Source organism: Parambassis ranga, chromosome 21 (assembly GCF_900634625.1).
Source record: "Parambassis ranga chromosome 21, fParRan2.1, whole genome shotgun sequence".
In the NCBI taxonomy this organism is placed as follows: Eukaryota; Metazoa; Chordata; class Actinopteri; family Ambassidae; genus Parambassis; species Parambassis ranga.
The window spans coordinates 7,299,192-7,320,645 of NC_041041.1; the positions used below are offsets into that span (position 1 = coordinate 7,299,192).

General features: G+C 41.4%; 2 protein-coding genes across 3 annotated transcripts; one reads left to right on the forward strand and one right to left on the reverse strand.

Annotated features, from left to right (window-relative positions):
* Positions 1-1,058: 1,058 nt before the first annotated feature.
* Positions 1,059-4,840, reverse strand: dusp19a (dual specificity phosphatase 19a). Its single transcript, XM_028393441.1, has 4 exons — positions 4,618-4,840; positions 4,222-4,268; positions 3,787-3,939; positions 1,059-1,265 (listed from the first exon to the last, which is right to left on the reverse strand). The coding sequence occupies exons 1-4, from the start codon at positions 4,838-4,840 to the stop codon at positions 1,059-1,061; spliced, it is 630 nt and encodes a 209-aa protein (XP_028249242.1).
* A 3,718-nt stretch (positions 4,841-8,558) lies between these two features.
* On the forward strand, positions 8,559-20,098 carry frzb (frizzled related protein). 2 transcript variants are annotated; one of them, XM_028394338.1, is made up of 8 exons: positions 8,559-8,988; positions 12,974-13,222; positions 14,907-14,942; positions 15,052-15,099; positions 15,458-15,526; positions 17,563-17,767; positions 17,842-17,905; positions 18,057-20,098. In XM_028394338.1, the coding sequence occupies exons 1-8, from the start codon at positions 8,784-8,786 to the stop codon at positions 18,084-18,086; spliced, it is 906 nt and encodes a 301-aa protein (XP_028250139.1). In that variant the 5' UTR covers positions 8,559-8,783; the 3' UTR covers positions 18,087-20,098. The 2 variants fall into 2 exon arrangements, with proteins under 2 accessions (XP_028250139.1, XP_028250140.1); XM_028394339.1 differs by having other exon boundaries at positions 8,569-8,988; positions 15,461-15,526.
* The last annotated feature ends 1,356 nt before the right edge of the window (positions 20,099-21,454 follow it).

Genomic DNA, 21,454 nt, shown 5'->3' on the forward strand with positions numbered 1-21,454 from the left:
TGCAGAGGGCTGGAGACCCCAAATAGACGGTGGACTCTAGAAGGGTTTCTACCTGTTTAACAGACATTTTCCTTCTGCTTTCATCTGCTTGCTGCTCAGGGAAGCCTCTGTCCCTCTGAGTGGTGCTGTACTCCCTCTCTCCTGCTCTCTCTCTCAGAAGTGTGGAGGTCCTTTTAGGCAAGAGGGTCAGTGTGTGTGTGTGTTGGTGGGTGTGGTGTGTTTGTATGATGATCAGGATCCCATATTTGGGCCGTTTTGAGTCATGTTGGATTTATAATTGGATTATATTGGATTCAGCTGCCTTGTTGGTGCACAATACAACAGTACACCAGTCAAATATTTAATCCTGACTAGATGACAGGTATTTAATGCTAATTTTGCAGGACTTAAGCCCAAATAAATAATAGCAATGGTTTTACTGACATCTTGTTTGACAAATTAAGTTGGGCATATGTTCTATGATTTTAGGATGTTTCTATTTCTGTCCCAGTTTTTGTGTTGCACTTAGCAGTCTTACAGTTGGCTTCTTCAGGTGTCCTGCTGCACCATTTCAGTATGCTAGTGTAAATACTAATGCAGTAACAGCATGTTGAAACATGAGTAAAACTTTGCAATGATGTATGACTATGTTAGAGCCAGCGCATCTACAGAAATGCTTTGGCTGAAAAAAAAGGCAGCTGCTTTACATGCCTTTGACAACCGTTTTAGGCTGATTCTGCTGAAATTGTAACGCATGAAATAACGGCAAATAGATTCAGGGAACATGCATGCTTCTGTCATGTTATGTTTTTTTATTTATTTATTCTCATGTTTATGGCTGCCCATCACTCCAAAACAGTGAGGACAGAAATAAACCTAAAGACAGGGATGACTATGAGAGAAACAGCATCAAAACCAAGAACACACACAAACACGGGGAAAAAAATGCCTGTCAGTGTCTCAAAACCAGCAAACATCCGTTTAAGTGTTGTGTAGTATTTTATATGAGCCCGTCTTATCACATGATCACCTTCTTCTCTGTTTAATCATTTTTATTAAGCTGTTACTGGGGACCATCTTCAGTGTTTGGACCCATTCATAGTTGCTGTTTTGTAACTCCTCAGCTGCTCCAGGAAGCCCGGGTTTGGGGAAGCGGTGGGCCGGGCAGATTTAACCAACGAGAGGGCAGCGTCAAAGGACAGGCCGTCACATGACATCAGGTAGCCAATGACCACAGCGGGTGCACGTGACACACCAGCGTTGCAGTGGATGAGCACCACACCTTTCTGCAAGGTAAACATGCATGGGGGTTGAGTTAAATAGGAACAGGAAAATTTGACATTTTGAAGATATGGTGGCAAAAATAGTGCTACAGACATGAGTCCAAAATGCACTAAAGATAATGAATGACATCAACTCTGTTTTTTACAGTATCGTACAGTGATTTTTCTGAAATGTGTGTTTTAGGAAAGAGTAAAGAATAAAATGTTTGGCTTGCAGCGATGCTATCTCTAAACACTAGGGGGTGCTACACACCAACAGAGTTGCTGTGGCATTAGCCTGTGGTGCTCAGCTTCACACCACAACAAGCTCTTTAGTAAATAGACAGCTTGTTTGTTAGTGTCTTTAGAACCAAATTATCGTCTCCATTACAGCCTCTATTTTCCTTCACATGAAAGGGTTAAACCACAAGGCCTTGCCCCAGTTTTCAGGCTGCGTTCACAAGAAATGAAAAATGCTAACACATTTGTGTAGTTTATATACAAAATCTGACCAGAATCTGTGTTTAAACCAGGATTAAATAGATGTTAACTGAAAAATAGCAGCAAGAAAAACATTAAGCTATAGACTCAAGGTCAGACTTTGTTGGTGCAGCAATTCAAACCATATGTAGGTGTGAAAAAAGTGAAGGATAAATAATGGTTGCAAGAGCACCTAGAAAGTAGAAAAAAATAGCAAAAATAGATCAATATTTTAGATTTATGTTATTGTTAGTTGTGGTATGGCTTTATAAATAACCTTTCAAATCACTCAAAATGATTCTGCATGTTGAGAAAAAAATGTAGAAAATTGTTGGCAGAACACGTTTAGAACATACAAGTCATTAGAGTGTGTATCTGTGTTGTATTTGTGGACTTGTGATGCCACATGACGCTGTTGGGGTTGTTGCGTTGTCATGACAGCATCAATAACTGAGGGTCATTACCAGCCAGATGGCCTGCTGTGTAATCCGACCCCGTATTTCAAAGTAAAAGCATCAGTTTGATTATCAGGGTTGGAATTACCTCATGCACACACACAGAAACATATAATAATGAACACACACACACACACACACACACACACACTTGTGTAATCATACACCTCTAATGACTGCCTAATGACTTTGTGTGTGTATATGTGTGTGTGGTGTCATGTTAAGGTGAGCTGCAGGCTTCACTGCTAAAAGCTTGTATGACACTGAGATCTGATCTGTGTGCAGTTTAATAAAACATGAACAAAACTAATCATCTATTATTCACAACTGAGGAAGAGGAGGAGAGGAAACAAGGAGAGGAAGCAGGGAAGGCCAAAACACGTGCTACATGTGGACTCTCTTCCCTCAGGTTTAGACCCGCACACCTCTCTCTGTACTCTATAATCTCTCCGGACTACAGGCTTGTTTCTTGTGGTTTGACCTGATCTGCTCGTTCGATTTCAGCTCAGCTGTGTGTTGATAGGAGATCAATAGTGATGCTGCATCACATAGCATCACGTGGACGTCTGAAGAAGATGAAATAACTCCATTCCAGCAGGTGGCACTACTTTGTTTTTGTAATTAAAATGAAATGAAATTGAAATTAAAAATTTTCGATTCGATTTTTGTAAAGGCTTTTTAAATCTATATAATATAATCTAAAAATGTTGATCTGTTGACTTGTTGATCTTGTTGTCACTAATGTTGACTGTTAGTGATATCATCAACATAAACCACTTTACAGCATCTCCCATTTTAATTTAGCACAGCAGCAGAGCTCAGAGTCATAATCTGTTGTAATCTGAACTGACCAATCAGCAGACATTAACAGAATACAAGCATAATATGGACAAAATTATCGTAGCTATAAGAAAGAGTAAAGGACAGTTATCTGTCAGTTCAGGTCTATTATACATACACTATATAATATATTTGATACTGTAGTAGCCATAATGGAACGTTTTTGTCCAGACGCAGGTGTCCATGGTAATTTTTTCTTCTTTATTTGTAATGTTCAAATAAGATGACGACTACAGCTTATATTCATGTTTTAACGAAAAAGAGGAAATTGGATGACAACCCTACCATTTTCTTTATGTGTGTAAAATTATTTAATGTACATATTGTATATGCTTTCATGTTCTTTCCGTGTGTGTGTTTGCATCACTTTGCTTTGCACTGAAACTGAGCTGCTAATTAGCATCTCCCCTGCAAACTGATGTTGGTCAGTAAACATGTGTTTGGAGGCCGGTTGAGCTTCGGTTCATGTTTCTGAGTTAGATAAGAAGGAGACAAAGATTGTGTGCGATTAAGATCTGTGTGTGTGTGTTTGTAGCAGCTGCTGCTGTCATGTTTAATAAGAGGACGATGACAATGAGTTGTAGTTAAAAAGGAAAGCCAGTATCTCTGTGCTTGCGTGCTACATGTGCACCTATCCAGCAAGACATTTCTTTGTTTTATTCTTAACTTTTGGCCCCAAATAGGAAAGAATTCTGTCACTTCTCCTCTAAACTCCTGACTTTTTTTCTCTCTAACTTGTATACCTGATTGATAATAAATTTAGATGTTACCTCATTGTTAGCCTGCTGGATGAAGTCACAGCATTCTTGAATGTGAAGCAGCAGATCAGCATCGGGTTGATCCAGAATACTGACAGTTTTATAGATGAACAGATCTGGGAACACGTTCTCCACACCGAAGGCCACATTCAGGATGTGAGACACCTGAGGAAGCAGATCATCATCATCATCATCCCTTTGAACAGTGAGGGTCGTCCACAGCAGTATGGTAAGATCTTTGCATTTTGTTCTGCTCAGTTTTAACCTTTTTAAAGGCATCTGTTTATTCAGTATGTATGTAATGCCTAAATATGTTGTGTTTGGTTATTTGCTGCACATTTAAGACATCAGATCTCTAATCTTCCAAATTTCCATTTAAATTTAAGGTTATGCAGCTGCAAACATTACATTTTCCTGTCAGTTATTTCAGTAGAAAATGAAGCTCACCTTGTGTTTTCTCAGTGTGCCAAAGTCATGTGCAGCATCTTGAGAACCTACACACACACACACACACACACACACACACACACACACACTGAGTTAATTAAGTATTCAGTTCAGTTGACTCAGACTAGATCTGAGGATCTGTCCAGGGTGCTGAACCAAATATCCGCAGTGAGCCATGCTCCGCACAGCATCCACTGTAGGTCACAAGGTCATTCCTGTTCTGTCTGTGAACCAGTGAGTCCTGATAGGTCACATCTCCCCTCGTCTGTTGGCCCCCAGAGCCGAGATCCTGTTACCTGTTGCTCTGACTGTGGACTGAAGCTGACATGCTGGACGGGACAGTGGGAGGGGGGGGATTCCCTGGATCTAGTTATTGCTGAAGATTCAGTTACTCACCCAGCAGCAGGAAGGGCTTGACGATGCCGATCTGCAAATCCCAAGAAGTGTCAGGGACGTAACCCATCATCTTCTCTGGGGGGGCAGGGTCTTCGACCACGGTGATCGTTGAACCCTTCCAGGTCTCGATGATGCGACGGCCACTGAGTGATGTCACCCGGGTGCACTGCTTCCTCAGTCTTGTCCGAGAGAAACTCTGGATCTCTTCAGTCAACGACTGCATGATCAGACCCAACCTGAAAAAAATACATTTAAATTGATTAAACAAACTTTTTTCCAGATCAGTTCTAAGGTGTACCACAGGGCTCCATGCTGGGTCCTCTTTTGCTTCCCCTTTGGTCAATTAAACATTAATTTCCACTGTTAAAATATGGTTTTGATCATTCTTATTTTAATGTCATCTGATTTGGACATTTAAGCTGTGACTGTCTACCCACCTGTCATCTCTTTATTCCTTTTTTAACAGGTTCCTGATCAAAAGGGAGATTCTTGTGATTACCTTCAGAGCCTGCAGGCTCCAGTATACATTACAAATCTTCTGCAGACTTGTGTCTCCAGCTGTCCTTGATTTTGACTCATAAAGACACTGATGCAATATGTAAGTCTAGGCTCACACACCTTTTGACAACTGCTTCTATTGATTTCACTGACTCTTTTTTTCTTTTGTCTTGTATTGGAAAGCTCCTCTTTGACATTTGATGCTGACAGGCTCTAACCTGTGCAACACACAGTTTAACTGTTGTTTTTGAGTTTAATTAAGGTAACAAAGCAGTAAACACAACCTGTACCTGTTTTCTCAGGTGTTCAGCTTCAGTCCGGTTTGGTTCAGAAGGGCTTCTTGCTTCTGTGATGGCAGAGTCCCACAGTTTAAACACCAGAAACCAGAGAAGGCAGAGGATCCAGTTTAGTTTGCGGAACAGAAACACACTTCTCGCCTCTTCATCTTCATCATCATCATTAGCATCATCTACCTCCAGTAGACGTCCAGTTACGGCTAGATATACCTGGTCCAGAACTGATCCAGTTTTATGACCTTTGTGTCTCCCAGCTGAGTTAAAGTGGACCGACTCTGCTGGAGGTGAGCTGCTGCTGCTGCTGCTGCTGTGTAACATGAAACCTGCTGCCTGTCTGTGTTTCACCACTGTTGTGCAACAATGACGAAGAACATATTTCTGACATAAACTATATAAGACTATTCAGCTTAAAAATATTCATCAGCAGGCAGTCAAAAAGCTGTTTCACCTGTTTGTTTTTATGTCCTTTTTAAATATCATTACACAAATACATATCATTACAAAAACATTAACTTTACTTATTATAAATAATAAATAATAATACAGGAATATTAGATTTTGGATCAAACAAAAATGGACCTATTGATAGTGGGTGTTGTTTCTAAGCACTCCACTAGAGGGAGACACATCTCTGATCTTTGTTATTCAGACCTAAACGGCTGTAGCAGCCAGTGAAGCTATGTATATATATGTGTGTGTGTGTATGTATGTATATAGATATATATATATATATGTATATATATATATGTGTATATATATATATATCTATATCTATATATATATATGTGTATATATATATATATATCTATATATATATATGTGTATATATATATATATATATATATATATATATATATGTGTATATATATATATATATATATATATATATATGTGTATATATATATATATATATATATGTGTGTGTATATATATATATATGTGTATATATATACATACATAATGTAATTCTCATACATTCTGCACAATTATTGTTCACATACATGTCCTGGCATTAGCTAGCATTAGCATCATTAGCTGCTACAACCAGAAAAAAGCTGCATTGTGGGGAAAAAGGTGATATCGCTGCAGCAACGTTTTTTAAAGTATCCATCATGTATCCATCCATCCTCAAACACCAACCTCACTTGTAGCTCCACTCTAAGGCGCTGTAGTAAAATTAGTGATCACTGCTTTAGCTTTCAGTCGTGTGTGTGTGTGTGTGTGTGTGTGTGTGTGTGTGTGTGTGTGTGTGTGTGTGTGTGTGGACAGCTGCAGTCTTGTTTATGTTGGAAAAGATTCTGGTAGTTTCCGAGAATATTTCCACATACATAGAGAAACAGTTTTCTTTCTGCCTCAACCCAGTACACATGAATACACATGTCTATCTTTGTGAGGACACTCGGTGACATAATGCATTCCCAGGAACTTGAACCTGTTTCTAACCTGAACCTGAAACAGCTCTACTGTGCCAAGACTCAAACTTTGTCCTCACAAAGATACATGAAGAAAGAAAGAGCGAGGAAGAGGCCATGTTTCAGGCTTCTCAGAAAGAGGAGAGGACAGAGAGGAGAAAGAAATACAGAGGTTAGAGGGTTTTCACTTGCATTGGAATGTGTGTTTACTGTGTGTGTGTTTGTTCCTCTGATAAGATTTTCCTGCCAAATTCGAGAGGCTTTTACGTCAGAAAAAAAACATACCAACAGAGATGAAATCATGAGAACCAGAAACTGAAAGAAGGAAAGACCAAAGACAGAAAGAAAGAAGGAGGGATGGATGGAGAGGAAAGTGCTGACTCAGTTATCTGCATGTTGATCCATGAGTCAGAAAACCCGGAGAGGCCTGTGTCTGTGTGTGTGTGTTGGCTGTAACTCAACCCTAACAAGGGAAGCTCCTCCAACATCTGAAAACCATTACTGCTATCAACACACACACACAGTTGCAGTTTGCTGCGTCATATTCAGCTTTAATGGACCTATAACAAAGCTGTTAATGCAACAAGCCTGCTGGGGTCAAAGGTCAACGCCAGCCAGCAAACCACTGAAACACTTATAGGTCATTTCCTGAACTGGAAGTGTTTGTCAAGTGGCTGCTTGGATAAGACTGAAGGTTTGTCTGAGCTGTATGCAAACACTGTGCAGAGTCTGACCCATTAAACATACAATTTACTATACACTTTTTTTGTCACATTTTTTGGTCCTTGATCAGATCCTTGAAAACCCAGGGGCAGCTAGGACCTGCATCTTTCTCTACCCAGATAGGTAAAGGATCTTGAACATGTTAAACGTTATGTCTTGATTTTATATGGTAAAGTATGAAGTAAAATACATGTACTAATGTAAACTGAGAAGAATTTATTAAGAGTGTGTTAATTTCCATGTACCTCTTTTGACTTTTGGGAAGCAGGTGACCTGAGGCTGGTTTTTCCACTGGCACATGTTTATTTTATTAGCATATCTGTATCGTTTTTATTATTTTCCCACACCTTCCTTTCACTCCCTGCTCTGGCTCTGCTCAGCAGCTCATTAGCTCACCAGCCCTGCAGGAGAGGCCAGTTTAAGTTCAGCAAGTTTTATCAAATTATAAGCTATTTAGGTCACTAAAATGTATAAAACGAATGGTATCTTACAGCTTTTTCTTTTAGTGTGGAGCCTTTTTAACAGTCAGACTTTCCCTCAAGGCAGCTGGCTGTTTCAGGTGTCTTGTGGCTTTAAATGTAAATGAGCTGCAGGTGACCACGCCCCTTTCTGAAATAGAGCTGTGTTTTTTGTGCTAGTGTCACACACATGGCAAAAACTAAGCACCAAAAGTGCTAAAAGGAAAAAAAATACATTAGAGCCAGTGGGGGGGTGGGGCTTATCCCCTTATGATGTCATGAGGGGCTAGTTCAGAGCCTACTGGTGACAGAGTTTATCTTCACTATTTTGTATTCTATTTTTTTTACTCACGCGTTGTTTTCTAACATTTTTACTACTTGAGTATTTAAAAATGTGATCAACTTTAATTGAAGTCAATATGTGAGAACTACTGACTGATTTCAGGAAGTGTAATGATGCAGACATCTTTGAGCTTGTAGCAGCTTTGCTTGTGTTGACTTTTCATCTAAAAGGAATCTATCTTTCAGTATGAAGGATAAGAAAAAGACGAGGAGAGGAGCTGCAGAGAAGGAGGGATAGAGGAAGAGGAGGAGGTAGAGGTCTGAATCAGAACGCGGCTCCTCCCCCCCTGCCGCCTGCGGATCGGACAGCAGCCGCAGAAAAGCACCAATCAGCAGGAAAATCACGTCAATTTGGATTTAACTCTGCGCCCTGAGTGACCGAGCATTCGCCGGAGCACCGACTCCGTCGCTGTGCGTCCTCCGTGAACCGACTCGACATGCTCTCCCTGGGACTTTCTGTGTCTGTGCTGGCCGTGACCTGCGCGCTGTGGCCGGCTGCGGTCCGGGCGGCGTCCTGCGAGCCGGTGCGGATCCCGCTGTGCCGGTCCATGCCGTGGAACATGACCAAGATGCCGAACCATCTCCACCACAGCACGCAGGACAACGCGGTGCTGGCCATCGAGCAGTTTGAAGGGCTGCTGGGTGAGTCTCGAATAAACTTCTTAAATCCACCTTTGATGGTTGATTTTACGAGTTCCTTTAAAACTCAGTGAGTGTCAAATACTTTACTTTTAAAGAGCGAATTAGGGCTAAAAGTGACTCCAATAAAAGCAACTTCAATGACTGAATAATCTGATAAATGTTTTCCTTTAAGTAAAAAATAAATAGTTTTCAACTTCTTAAAAGAGAACATTGGCACGTTTTCTTTGCTTCCCTTCTTAGGTGTCATTCTCCCATTATATTCAGACATTATACACACTAAAATATGAATGAACACAAAAGGCACAATCATATATTTCTAAATTTAAAATGTATGAAATTACACTCCAAAGTGGCTGGTCTAATTTGCTCCATTAATACCCTTAAGCATCATCATCATCATCATCATCCTCTGGTAACGTTTTCATTTAGATGAAAATTCAACCTAAGTAAAGCTGCTAAAAGCTCATTAATTATCTGACACCCATAGTGAAAATATAAACATTTGAGTGTAAGACAGAGGGTTTTTATTCTAAGGATTATTTTTATGTCACCACAGTACTGTCAGAAAATCATATGCGCATTATTTCCATTAACGATGCTTACTTTGCAAACATCTCATCCCCATGAGGGCAAAGCTCTCCTGTGGATTCAGTAGATGATCCTTTTTTGTATCCACTCGTATGAAGCGTTGCTGCGCTGACCTCTGCATGTTCCACCTTTTTTTTTAAATATTTTCTCCATCTCTCAGTGTCTTAGATTGAAGCCTGCTGAAGGTTGCTGTTGACACAGTGGGAACAGTGATGCACTGTGTTTGGAAATAAAGTGCTTCTTATTTTAGTGATGATCCATTGCTTTGACAGTTGCCATATAGGCAGAGGACAAGACTCCTAGCTGGTTAAATGTGGAACTGACAAGAACTGACTGCAGGAAATGAAATGAGGGAAATATGCCAAACCTCAAGGACGCAAACACTGACTGTAAACAGAACTTTGTTTACAAGAAGGCTCCACAGCGTGCCTTTAAGGACCCCATTTACAGTTTCTGTGAAGTATTTCATAAGATGTTTGTCGGACATCAGGTTTATTTCAGGGAGGACGTTAACTGTGTTGACCTTTGTCGTTCACATTAAAGTGCAGACTAAACAAAAGAAGAACTGATGAGGTATTTAACCATTTGTGTTTATATCTCTCAGGGTGAAGTTAACCTTTAACCTTTCGGGTAGAACTGATGTACTTAATGTATGGCCATATTATCCTTTGACCTCTAAATGTTGTGTCCCTGAGATACCTTTTAAAAAACACTTCTGTAGGTCCATTGACGGTAACCTTTCACCTTTGATTCCCTCTGTGAGTCCATTCTGCCACATTTGACACATCAGTCTGTAACTTGATTACTTGATTGGTCTGTGTTTCCAAATCTGGCTCCCTCCTGTGGTTAAAGAAGATGAACTTCAAATGGCAAAAGACAAGTTTACTTCCTAAAATCTGTTTTATTTTAGTGTAGTTTTAAATCCTAAGGATGGCTGCACACCAGACAATTTTGGGCCTGAGTTCCTCTGCTGTCTTAATGTGTATTTGGAGGATTGTGAGATTTTAAAATTGGTAAAATCATCTAGTGTGTAGCCAGATTAACCCTAACTCCTGGATCAGCAGTCTGGAGCAAAGTTCTGTCCATGTTTGGACATTTATATACCTGTACATCAGTTCTGAGCTGGTAAAAATTGATTCATTATGGAGTTACTTTGAGGTCATGACGTGCATGAAGACATGATCATGAGGAAATGTCAGGGATGCCCCCACACCACTAGTTGGCAGCACAAACAGGAGTTTATTGTGAGGAAAAAGGATGTAAACTCTTTGTATTTAGATGTTTTCTAATGTTAAGTGTTGATAAAACCTCCAGACAAAAGAGTATTTATTTGTCTGTAATGATAGTTACTGTGGCTTCTTCTTCTTCTTCTTCTTCTTCTTCTTCTTCTGTTAACTTTCTGCAGAAGGAGTCCATTTGCAGAGTTGGATCTGCTCCTAACTCTTAAACCATCATTCCACTTAAGAGATTATGGAAACATTTTTGTGGAAACCATCATTCTGATTATGTTTTTTTCCAAAAAGTGGAGAAAAAAACTGGCTCAGCTAGAAACAGTGAGTGATGGAGCAGCCATATTCCAAAAGAGTTACAGCCCCACTGATGGTTTAACTGCACACCCTGATTCAGGAGCTCAGTGGAGAGACATTTCCTGCTGTATTTCATTTACTGGCACTGATGATCCTCAGAAGCTTCTTCGTACTGCAACCTGAGCATGAAACTGATAAGATTATACTGCATCTGGAAAATGATCAGAGGAGTCCATGTTCTTACACAGCACAGGGAAAAAACATCAAAATCCCAGGTATCATGTTAGGTCAACCTTAAACTCCGAGCAGAGATAACAGCAGACTCTCTGTGTCAATAAAATACTTTCACACTCCTTTATGCCGTCATCTCTTATAATGCATTTCTTCCTCCTCTTCCTCCAGCCTCCCCGTTAGCTGCTGAATAGTTTCCCTGACTTTGTCGTACAGTGTCAGGAATGTGAGTCCGATGAGATTTTGTTTTGTGGGGCAGCACGACTGCTGCTTTCAGGGCTGATAGAAATGGTGAAATCCTGCACGCTATGTACATACAGTCTGCAGTGCACAATATTATCTTGACTCTTTTCCCACAAGAAGGTAAATATTGCAGACTTTCTTTGCTTAAAATGAGCTGTACTGTGAGCAGATTTAGCCCAGAGGAGCCATAAAATGTGGACATTCAGAGCAAGGGGTCAGCACTCTTCACTGTGGACGAGCTAGCTGCTGCTTTCAGATTTATTGTGGAGGTTTTCGGTACTCGATCGCTGCATCAGGAAGACGAATCATTTGGGTGGTCCAATGTATAATGGGTAGATTGTCATGAATTTTTGTACAATCGCTAACCGTCCCCAGTGGATGTGAATCATACTTTGTGTTCAGTGACCTCGTCAGGTTGCATTTGTGGCTCACAGGCTAAATTTTAATCATGCAGTTGACCTATTGACCTTTTTGTCATTTAGCACCATCATAATTCATAGTTTGACATTTATATTAGCCACCTGCTGATAAAGCAGACTGTAAATAAAGATGGACGATGCTTCATGACTTCCAGTGGTCTATCTACAATGAGTACATTCAGGAACTGGCTGAAGTTGGAGCCGAGCTGAGGTTAGAGCTGTGGAGAGAAAGTGGAAAGGCACTAACCAGAAAAATGTCTTAATGAAAGACCAGCAGGCCAAAAACCAGGAAGCAGTTTCAGGTCACAAGTTCAGAATATTTCTGTGACTTCATTGTGAGGCGATACAGCCAAACCTCAGTCCCACTCCACCATAAAAATGCTGATCCGTCCCCTGCCCACTGCTGAACTCTCTCTGGTCTTGTGCAGCACATTGGCGGTCACTGTAAGTTTAGTGTCTGGTCAGCCAGAGGTCCCAGAATACACCATGAGACGACAGGAGTTCACATGAACTGAGTCTGAATCTCTTTTTGGTATAAATGATATAAATTCATTCACTACAAGTTTTAGGAACTTGAGTATTTCATTTTAATGCCACTTTATACTTCTACCCCACCAGAGTGTAGAATTGCATTCATGCCAAAAAACTATTTGTCCATTTTATGAGTTTGAGTTCATGGTTGCTTTCAAGCATTCACTGTTGCTGTGTGTCTGAAGCCGAGGTGGAGGGGTAACACTTCATTAGGCAGTAACCTGCAACAGCATCCACCTGTCACACCCATAATTCTGTGCAATTTTAGCTCTTAATGTAATTTGTCATGGAAGCAAAAATTGGCCTCACGTGGTAAGGAACTGTAATCACACATGATGCTATTCTGGTTGCTTTTATTAACCCCGATTCCTAAAACGTAGCTACGAAGTGTAACAACACTCTTTCTTCACTTTGCAATCAGCCTTACATGTTTTCCTGCCTGTTCAGGTACTGGCTGCAGTCCGGATTTGCTCTTCTTCCTGTGTGCCATGTACGCTCCCATCTGCACCATCGACTTCCAGCATGAGCCCATCAAACCCTGCAAAGGGGTGTGTGAGCGGGCCAAGTCCGGCTGCGAGCCGGTGATGAAGCGCTACAACCACAGCTGGCCCGACAGCCTGGCCTGCAGCGAGCTGCCGCTGTACGACCGCGGAGTCTGCATCTCTCCAGAGGCCATCGTCAAGGCAGAGGGACCAGGTATTTTTGATAATTTAAACACAACTGTAGCTCTCCCAGAGTCCACACAAAAGTTGAAGTTGTTCTCATAATACCAACGAGTCCTAACTGAAAACAAACGGACTGTTTACCCTGCTCAGTCCTAGTCCTATCTCTAGTTTTCTATCACATTCCCACTGCAGTTTGTTTCTGCTCCCTCTTGAACAGATAGCATGAGTCATTTCCCCTCCAACTTTACTCCCACTGACTTTCTCAAAGAGCTCCTTGATACAGGCAGCCCACTCATTTTACACTCAATAAAACCCTCACTGTCCTCTGCTTCTTTAAACAAACCCAGAACCAGAGAGTCCTGAAAAAAAACCCTCATCTCAGTCCCCCTGACCTCCATAACGATACGCCCACGTATCTCTGAGCTGCCCTGGCTCAGCTTGGGCTCAGCGGGGCTTTGGGATTTTCCCTCGGTGTGATTTGTTGATTTGCTGAGGTTCAGTCAGGGTGGACCATTTAAGTTGTTCCGCTCATTTTGTGCTGGACTCTGCAGGTCTGAATGTTGCTCTTCTGGAGTTTGTGTCCTGTTGAGCTGCTTAAAAATGACATCTGTGCACATCATGTATTACTTATGTTAATTGGAGGTCAGTTATGTGCATGCAGTTATGAGACAAAGCAGCGTCTGTTTTGTCTCAGCTAGATCCTGTCCATTGACACCTCAGGTTCACTCAGGTTACTATGGAAATCCATCGAATCAAAAGTGAGCTAAAGTTGTGATTCCAGAGAATTCAACTTCAGCTCAAAGACAGACTAAGGTTTACCAGCCTTACTTAGTGATAGTTCGGTAGACTTCAATTCTGAATGCTATTAGCACGCTAACATAACAAGGCTGAGTTTCAATGGCACATTTGCGCATAGTTTATATACAGCCTATGGTCCTGACATTGTGCTCCTTTTGCCTTTTAACGCAGGCAGCTGCAGTCAGTGCTCACATGTTAAACTCTACTTCTCCAAGCTATAAATTGGCAGCTGTGTCTTCCTAGAGGACAAAAACTCGTATCCATCAGTGGGGGCATGGTAGTATCATGGGACTCATGGGATCACACAGGGTCCCTCCAGATGTCACAGCCTTGCTACATCACATTTAGCCTTCAAAAGCAGCCCAAAAAGGATGTGAACTGAGACACCAGTATAATGATTATTAGCAGGTATTATCTCCTTCAACACAGTTTCAAAACATTGGACACCTGAGAAGACAAGAGGGACAAAAATTTATGAGTAAACACAGGCATCCCTTAAAAATGAACAGCTTGCTGTTCCTCTGATTGTCTACTCATTTACCTCATTTCAAAAAGCTCTAAAACCTGTTACATGTCAACAGCCGTTCCTCTCAGGACAAATCTACCCTTTTGAAGATCTCCAGAGCTTTTCCTGACCGCGTCTAATCCAGTGTTGTGCATCTCCTTCCAGCTGGATGTACCCAGAAAACCTCTAAAGGGTGGCGTCCTGACCAGACACCCAAACCACCTCAGCTGGCTACTTTTATACATGCCTAAAAGCATCAGGCAGATGTCTGTCTCGGACTCTTAGTCTCATATTTTTTGGTCCTGAAACAAAGCTCATACATGTAGCTGAGGACGGAAAAACTTTGAAAAATTCCAAAAGCTGCTCTAATGCATCTGTCTCTCTCTCTCTCTCTCTCTCTCTCTCTCTCTAGATCCATACTACCAGGACCCACCCAGATGTAACCCAGGTGAGTCTGATCTCTGACCTTTTCATCCCTCTGAGAAATTTAGATCACAGTCTAAAATCCACTTTAATGACCAAAATGCTGATGCTTTCTGGGTTTGATCCACTGACAGAGTCCAGTCCGGACTTCCTCAACCTCCACTGCAGAGGGCCAAACGGAGGTAACCTTTCCCAGTTTAGTTTTTCTACTGAAAGTTAGTTTTCTACTGGAAAAGATCGCTCACAAATTACATAAATATTATTTAAACATCATTATCCAAAAGACGAAACAGACCTGTAAGTGGACGCTGATGTGTCGGATGCCCTTTTACACTGAAATTAGTGTCTACATATGGATTTTAGTGGGTAGGAGTGGGTTTTTGCTCAGTGTATATTGGACTTAGGAACTCAAACCAATTTCACCATATCTTTCGAGGTAATTAAACTGACTTGACTGACACCACCTGGGCTTTTAAAGAAGTGGAGCCTGCACTGGTTGTTTTCTGTCCAAATAATAATGACACCCACTCCGTTTGTCAGTAGACCGCTGCAGATGTAAGGCAGTGAAGATGGGATTGAAAACCTACCTGAGGAACAACTACAACTATGGTGAGTCATGTGTACTTTACTCCTAATAAGACTAAGCTGGTGTATTTATGAATACACATGTGCTGATGCCAACAGGGGTTCTGTTTTTTTTTTTTAGAATGTTGTGTATGAATCAGATTATACCTTGTTGATTGGGTTGTTAAAAACCTCCCTAGCAAAGACTGTTTTTCCCTCTGGCCTGTTTTCGTATTCACGTGTAAAGGAGAGACTTTCTGTGCAGAGGCTATTAGCTAAATTAAATTAGAGACAAAATCTTGTTGAGACCAGAAAGTCTTTTCCAGATGACTGCAGCACACAGGCATGATTAGGCCAACCCAGCAGAGATTTCCATGAGGACCTCACTGTTGCTTTTGGCCACTGATTCCATGTGGGGAAGATTTCAGATGTTTCCAGCCATCATCAAAAAAGAGCTCAGACTCTGGAGCTCGGTTTAGATGCAGAGGTCGAAGGAAATTGAACTGGCTGTGTAAAATTAGCACAGATTTGTTGGAGACATTCTTCTGGTGTCACGTGGCCTTTTCATCATTAAATGCCCTGTAGAAGGAGCTGCCTGTTCAGCACCAAGGACAGCAGTCAAACAAACTGTCCCCAGGGTTAAGCTGGATCCATACTCCGCGAGACAAAGACATTTTTCCCCCCTGCAGACGTTACGCCCACAAAATGACGTCATTTTTTGTCTCTGACCGCCCGCTGATCCGCACTCCTGTGCACAGGGTCCGGGCCGAACTTTGTCTTTCAAGGCTGTGCGGCAACCATGCTGTGATTGGTCGGAATTTATTGTGGGCGTGATGAAAGTGGAGAAGCGCAAGAGCCTCTCCAGGTATATAGGTAGGTGTATAAACAGCACTGATTCAACAGATTTAGATAAGACCATACCGGTTTGGCATGATGAGCAATAAAATAAAGAAAGAGGCAAGTCAGGGTGATTTGTCACCAATAACTCCAGACAGCCGTTCACACATACCAGATGGTGACTGTTATTACCATTCTATATACTCCTACATACCCGGGCATAACAGGCTCGTTAACAATGTCTGTATATCTTTGCTATTGTTACTTTTAATGTCGCATCTTCACAGCTCATCACCGGACAGTTTGAAGTATCGCAGGCACATTGGAACACAGTAGATGTGCAAATGTGGTCATAAAGGCACAAACACTGAATCTTTGCTATTGTTACTTTTAATGTCGCATTTTCACAGCTCATCGCCGGACATCTCACGCTGTTGCAGGCACCCTCTCTGTATGATGCCCTCTTGCCATGGCACAAGTCCTTGTGGTGTGTTAAAAAACTCAGTAAAGTCTTTCCTTATAGTTTAGTGGGCGGGCCGTATGAGGAGTTCTGCACACACGCGTCTCGCGGAGTATGGTACCTCAGTGCGGAAAAGACATTTTTTTGTATCTCTTACCACCCGTGGAGCGCGTTCTCCGCTCTTTGTCTCGCGGAGTATGGATCCAGCTTTAACCATCTGAAATGGAGCTCCATCAAAGTCATTATTATGTTTTAATGGCACAAGTTACAGACTCCTCTCTGCTCTACAGCCTCAACCAGGAACCAACTACTAACAGACCTTTTGAAGCATTTTTGGTTTGTAAGAAAATACCCTGTCGGAGGTTCGAGAATTAGGGTTAGGGTTGGGGTTCCTTGGGGTTCCCTCACTAGTCAGCGAGGTTGTGCACACCATCTGCTCCACTGTCGCTCTCTAAGCTGTGCTGCAGGAAGAAAAATGATTGCTGTTTAGTGGTTCCAATGTGATCCTGTTCAGTTTCAGCAGCTTTAAAACTGGCGGATTTTGGAGGATTTGATTTCAAGGTAAATAAAGAACACTAAGGGACCGAGGACTGAGCCTTGAGGTACACCGAAAATAAACCTGGAAGTGGATGAATACAGTGGCTACACAGAATTGCCTATTGAGTGATATTTAGGTGTTTCACTTTTATAATTCAGTATGAATGTTTGACTTTGCTCCAAGCCATTATAGAAACAGGACTTTCACATAGCAGTGTGTCCAATGATGACTCTCTCCCTCCCTCAGTGATCAGGGCGCGGGTGCGGGAGGTAAGGAATCGTGGTCTGGAGCCCACGGCGGTGGTGGACGTGAAGGAGGTGTTCAAGTCCTCTCTGGTCAACATTCCCAAGGAGACTGTGACACTCTACTACTCGTCCTCCTGTCTGTGTCCTCCTCTGACTCCTGGGGAGGAGTACCTCATCATGGGCTATGAGCACGATGAGACATCCAGGTACAAGCAACGGGATTGGATGCTTCGCATTGAATAAGGCTGCTGCGTTGTGTGACTGTGTTTTGTGTTTGCAGGTTGCTCCTGATTGACAGCTCGATCGCTCAGAAATGGAAGGACAAAATGCGAAGGAAGGTCAAGGTAGGCGTCAGATGATGCACATGCAGTGCATCACACTTGAGTTGACCTGGTTGTGAGCTGTGAGTGGTTGTACTGCTTCATGTATATGTTACATATATTATTATTGAGTAATATCTGCTGACAGATTCACTTTCCGTATGTCTCTGTGCAGAAATGGGATTCGACCCAGCGCAGAGGCTGAGCAGCGGTCCACCACTGAGTCGCCACTGATTGACATCTGATTGTGTGTGTGTGTTTGTGGACTGTGTGTGAGCTGTGTGTGTAGATATTGCACTATTAGAGGCTGTTTTAGCTGAATGTAGGTTATCTCTTCATCTATCATTGTCAGATATTTGTCATTTATTTTCTTTGCACAAACATAATTTAGTGTTTTTGTTTGTTAGTGTGTGTTTGGGTGTGTGATCGTGTGTGTGTGTGTGTGTGTGTGTGGGCACGTGAGCGTGTGTGTGTGTGTATGTGTACACCTAAAGCACTCATTAAGACAGGAGAGGAGGTGGAGTTTTAAAGCTGTAGTAGCTTTTCCACAGCTTCTCTTAGTGGTTCCTTTTTTTTTAATAACCCAGGATGTTGGCCGTGTTGCCATGGCAACAGGATGGAGGACGTATTATGACACAAAAGCCATTTGGACTTGGACTTTCGGACTATAGTAGATCAGTAGCTATGAGCTGAACTGTACTGAACTCTGCAGAGAATGAAAGAAGACTGTTCAGACTTTGTTCAGACAGCAGTAAGAAGAACCCTGCACACATCCAGGGGCCATTAGTGTCAGGGGTCTTTAGCCCCTGGATCAGAACCCCTGTATGACGTAACATCTCTTTGGGCAGCACCCATTCGTCTACAAAGACACACAAATTGACTACAACACAACAAAGAGACAACCCAGAGATACGACTGCATAGAGACACAACGAAAGATGTGTCCTTTATGTGTGGTTCTCCCTGTGCTGATGTGGTCTCATCTTTTCAGTTTCACTTTTTCAGTATCTGGTTCTGTGTGAGTTGGAACTGAAAGCTATTGACTTTATAGATGATCGAGTACAACAGCATTTTTTAAAAACTTTTTACCTGTCAGCAATTCATCATTTAAAGACACAGAATAACCAAAGATTAGTTTATGATGTCATGCGGCATGTTTTTTATAATGTCACACATGCACGCTGCTGTTTTTTGTGCTGCATTCTTGCTGTAATGTTGAAAACAGTACAGTTTAATCATTTCTACAATCCCCATTTCATTCCATTAAACATGCACAACACACAAAGTCAAGCATGTACTTCCTTTTTCAGAGTCTGTCACAGATTCGATTTGTTCGACAATTGTTGTTAAAACAAAGGCAAATGTTATACTGCGGCTTAACACTGCAGATGTTTCGGTATCAGCGTACAGATCAGATACAGCCCTGTTTTTAAAAAGCAGGCTGTAAAATGTAAATCAAGCACATCTCACAGCAGGAAGTTTGTTAGGAAAATATTTAAAAATGTCCAAGAGTGTAGATTTTGGGGATTTGATTTGATGAGACCTACATTACATTATAGCAAAAAAGAGAAAATCATGATGTTGGTGATCTGCAGGCAGCACTGACACAAACATTTGACGAGTTGTGATAAATCGGGTTTTATTTCTTGAAATTTTACATCCATTTTTTTGGAAACAATTTTGTCCTTTATTGAACAATTTCAGTAACAAATGTAGCTGCACTCACTTGGTTTAACAACTACAATGAGGTAAAATAACCACAAAGAGTCACAGAACAAAGCATACTGTGTATGCAGTCATTATAATGGATTCTGACACCCAGTATTTGTGCAACAGAAGAATTATTAATGTAACATTCCTCCTGCATCCCACAGAAAATGAAAACATTAAAAAAGATCTCATTTTGCTGCAGCAAGCTGGTCGTCACATTTTACCAGTGTATGTTTAATGTAAAGAGATGTTTTGAGCAGGAAAGTGAAGCCTTCAGTTATCCTATTCTTTACATGCTGACATGTATGTGCTGTTGTTTTATTTCAGTGTACCTGCTGTCTGAACACAGCTTCTGCTGAACAGATTCATTATCACACAGTATCTCTTCATGTAAGCACACTAACACTCAGCACTACATGACTGTACACTAACTCTCCCATGTTTTGAACTCTGGACTTTTCTTTTCACAGCAGTTTGAACCATTAAATATGAATTTAGACAACATGGACATCTCTGTCAAGTGTGTGTTTTTTCCTCTTTTTTTGTGCACATTATAATCTCAAGGCTGGCCATAGAGAATTAAAGGAGCAATCTGTAGCCAAAGTCCAGTTAATTTCTGTAGGAGAGCCATCCCACTTCCTTTTCAGGCCCAGTGTACAGACAGTTGCTGCAGAGCATCGACAACAATAAGCAGACATCCATGACATCACATTATATTTATTTATTTTTGATAATTTGATCATTTTAATGTTGTTTGATGTTTTAGCAGCGTGCACTGCAGCCATCTTGCCTTGCTTAGCTTGCCAAGCCCTATGTGTCCCTTACAGTGGACACACAGGGTAAAAATAAGTCAGGTTGATGTATACATTCGAACTGCAAAGAAAAATACAACAATGCAATTTGCAAATATGACTAAGAAACTAATAGTTTACACACAGAACACTTCATTTTGTTGAGTTTTTATGGGCACGTCTGTTAAAGAACATGCCGCCCTGTTACCGTTACCTCCATCCAAAAGTTAGGGTATGTTCGCAAACAAAAAAAAACAATAACTAACGGCTACAATGAGCCAAATATCGTCCAGATGAGAAGAAGAGTTGAACCTTTAGACCTTAAACAGCAGCATGAAACAGCCACCCTTCTGCTGTGTGTGTGTGTGTGTGTGTGTGTGTGTGTGTGTGTGTGTGTAGGCGTGCTTCCAGTAGTTCCTGCCTACTAATTTCCAGCAGTGTTTTCTCAGCTGCAGTTTCCATGAGAGGGAAGAGAAAATGTTTTTTGTGGATTTGCTGCTGCTACACCTCCTTATCCTCCTCCGCTGCTCTCTCCTCTCCTGTTAACTTCAGCTGGGACTGAAAACACACCTGGCAGTGGGGATAAGGTGAAGTCTGTTTCTGGATAGAGTGGATCTATTCATCTTCCTGAGTGCTGACACAGCAAACAGTCACACACACTGAATATTTTCGTCCTGACTGACCTCGCTGCAGGTTGAGAGTTAAAGTGATTTTTTTAAGAAATACGTTGTAGAAAAACAAACAGAAAGCAGAAGCAGAGTGTTTATGTCATTAAAGGAGCAGTTCACATGTTTACCTGAACTCCCCTGATGCTTTAGCCTTTTATTAGTCTGCTGTTAGTGCTCATTATTTAGCCATGGTTTATCTCTTTTGGTGAAATAGCCTCTGACGTTTTGATCCATATATTTTTAACCCTTTGTTGTCCTGGATTTGCCGTCCTTTATAGCCTTTGTTTGGTCTGATATGGCTGAGTATTTTGAGCCACATTTGGGTCCAGTACTTATTTGATTTTGTCCAGTATTTACCGATGTTTCAGTCCAGGTTCGGACTAATGATCACACATTTACATCATT

Excerpts from the sequence above, each read along its gene's own strand:
- frzb (XM_028394338.1), top strand. The coding sequence starts at position 8,784 with ATGCTCTCCCTGGGACTTTCTGTGTCTGTGCTGGCCGTGACCTGCGCG. Across the intron at positions 8,989-12,973 it reads GCAGTTTGAAGGGCTGCTGG|GTACTGGCTGCAGTCCGGAT; the intron begins GTGAGTCTCGAA and ends CTGCCTGTTCAG. Across the intron at positions 15,100-15,457 it reads CTGCAGAGGGCCAAACGGAG|TAGACCGCTGCAGATGTAAG; the intron begins GTAACCTTTCCC and ends TCCGTTTGTCAG.
- dusp19a (XM_028393441.1), bottom strand. The coding sequence starts at position 4,840 with ATGCAGTCGTTGACTGAAGAGATCCAGAGTTTCTCTCGGACAAGACTG. Across the intron at positions 4,269-4,617 it reads CAAGCCCTTCCTGCTGCTGG|GTTCTCAAGATGCTGCACAT; the intron begins GTGAGTAACTGA and ends GTGTGTGTGTAG. Across the intron at positions 1,266-3,786 it reads TCCAGCAGGCTAACAATGAG|AAAGGTGTGGTGCTCATCCA; the intron begins GTAACATCTAAA and ends TTTACCTTGCAG.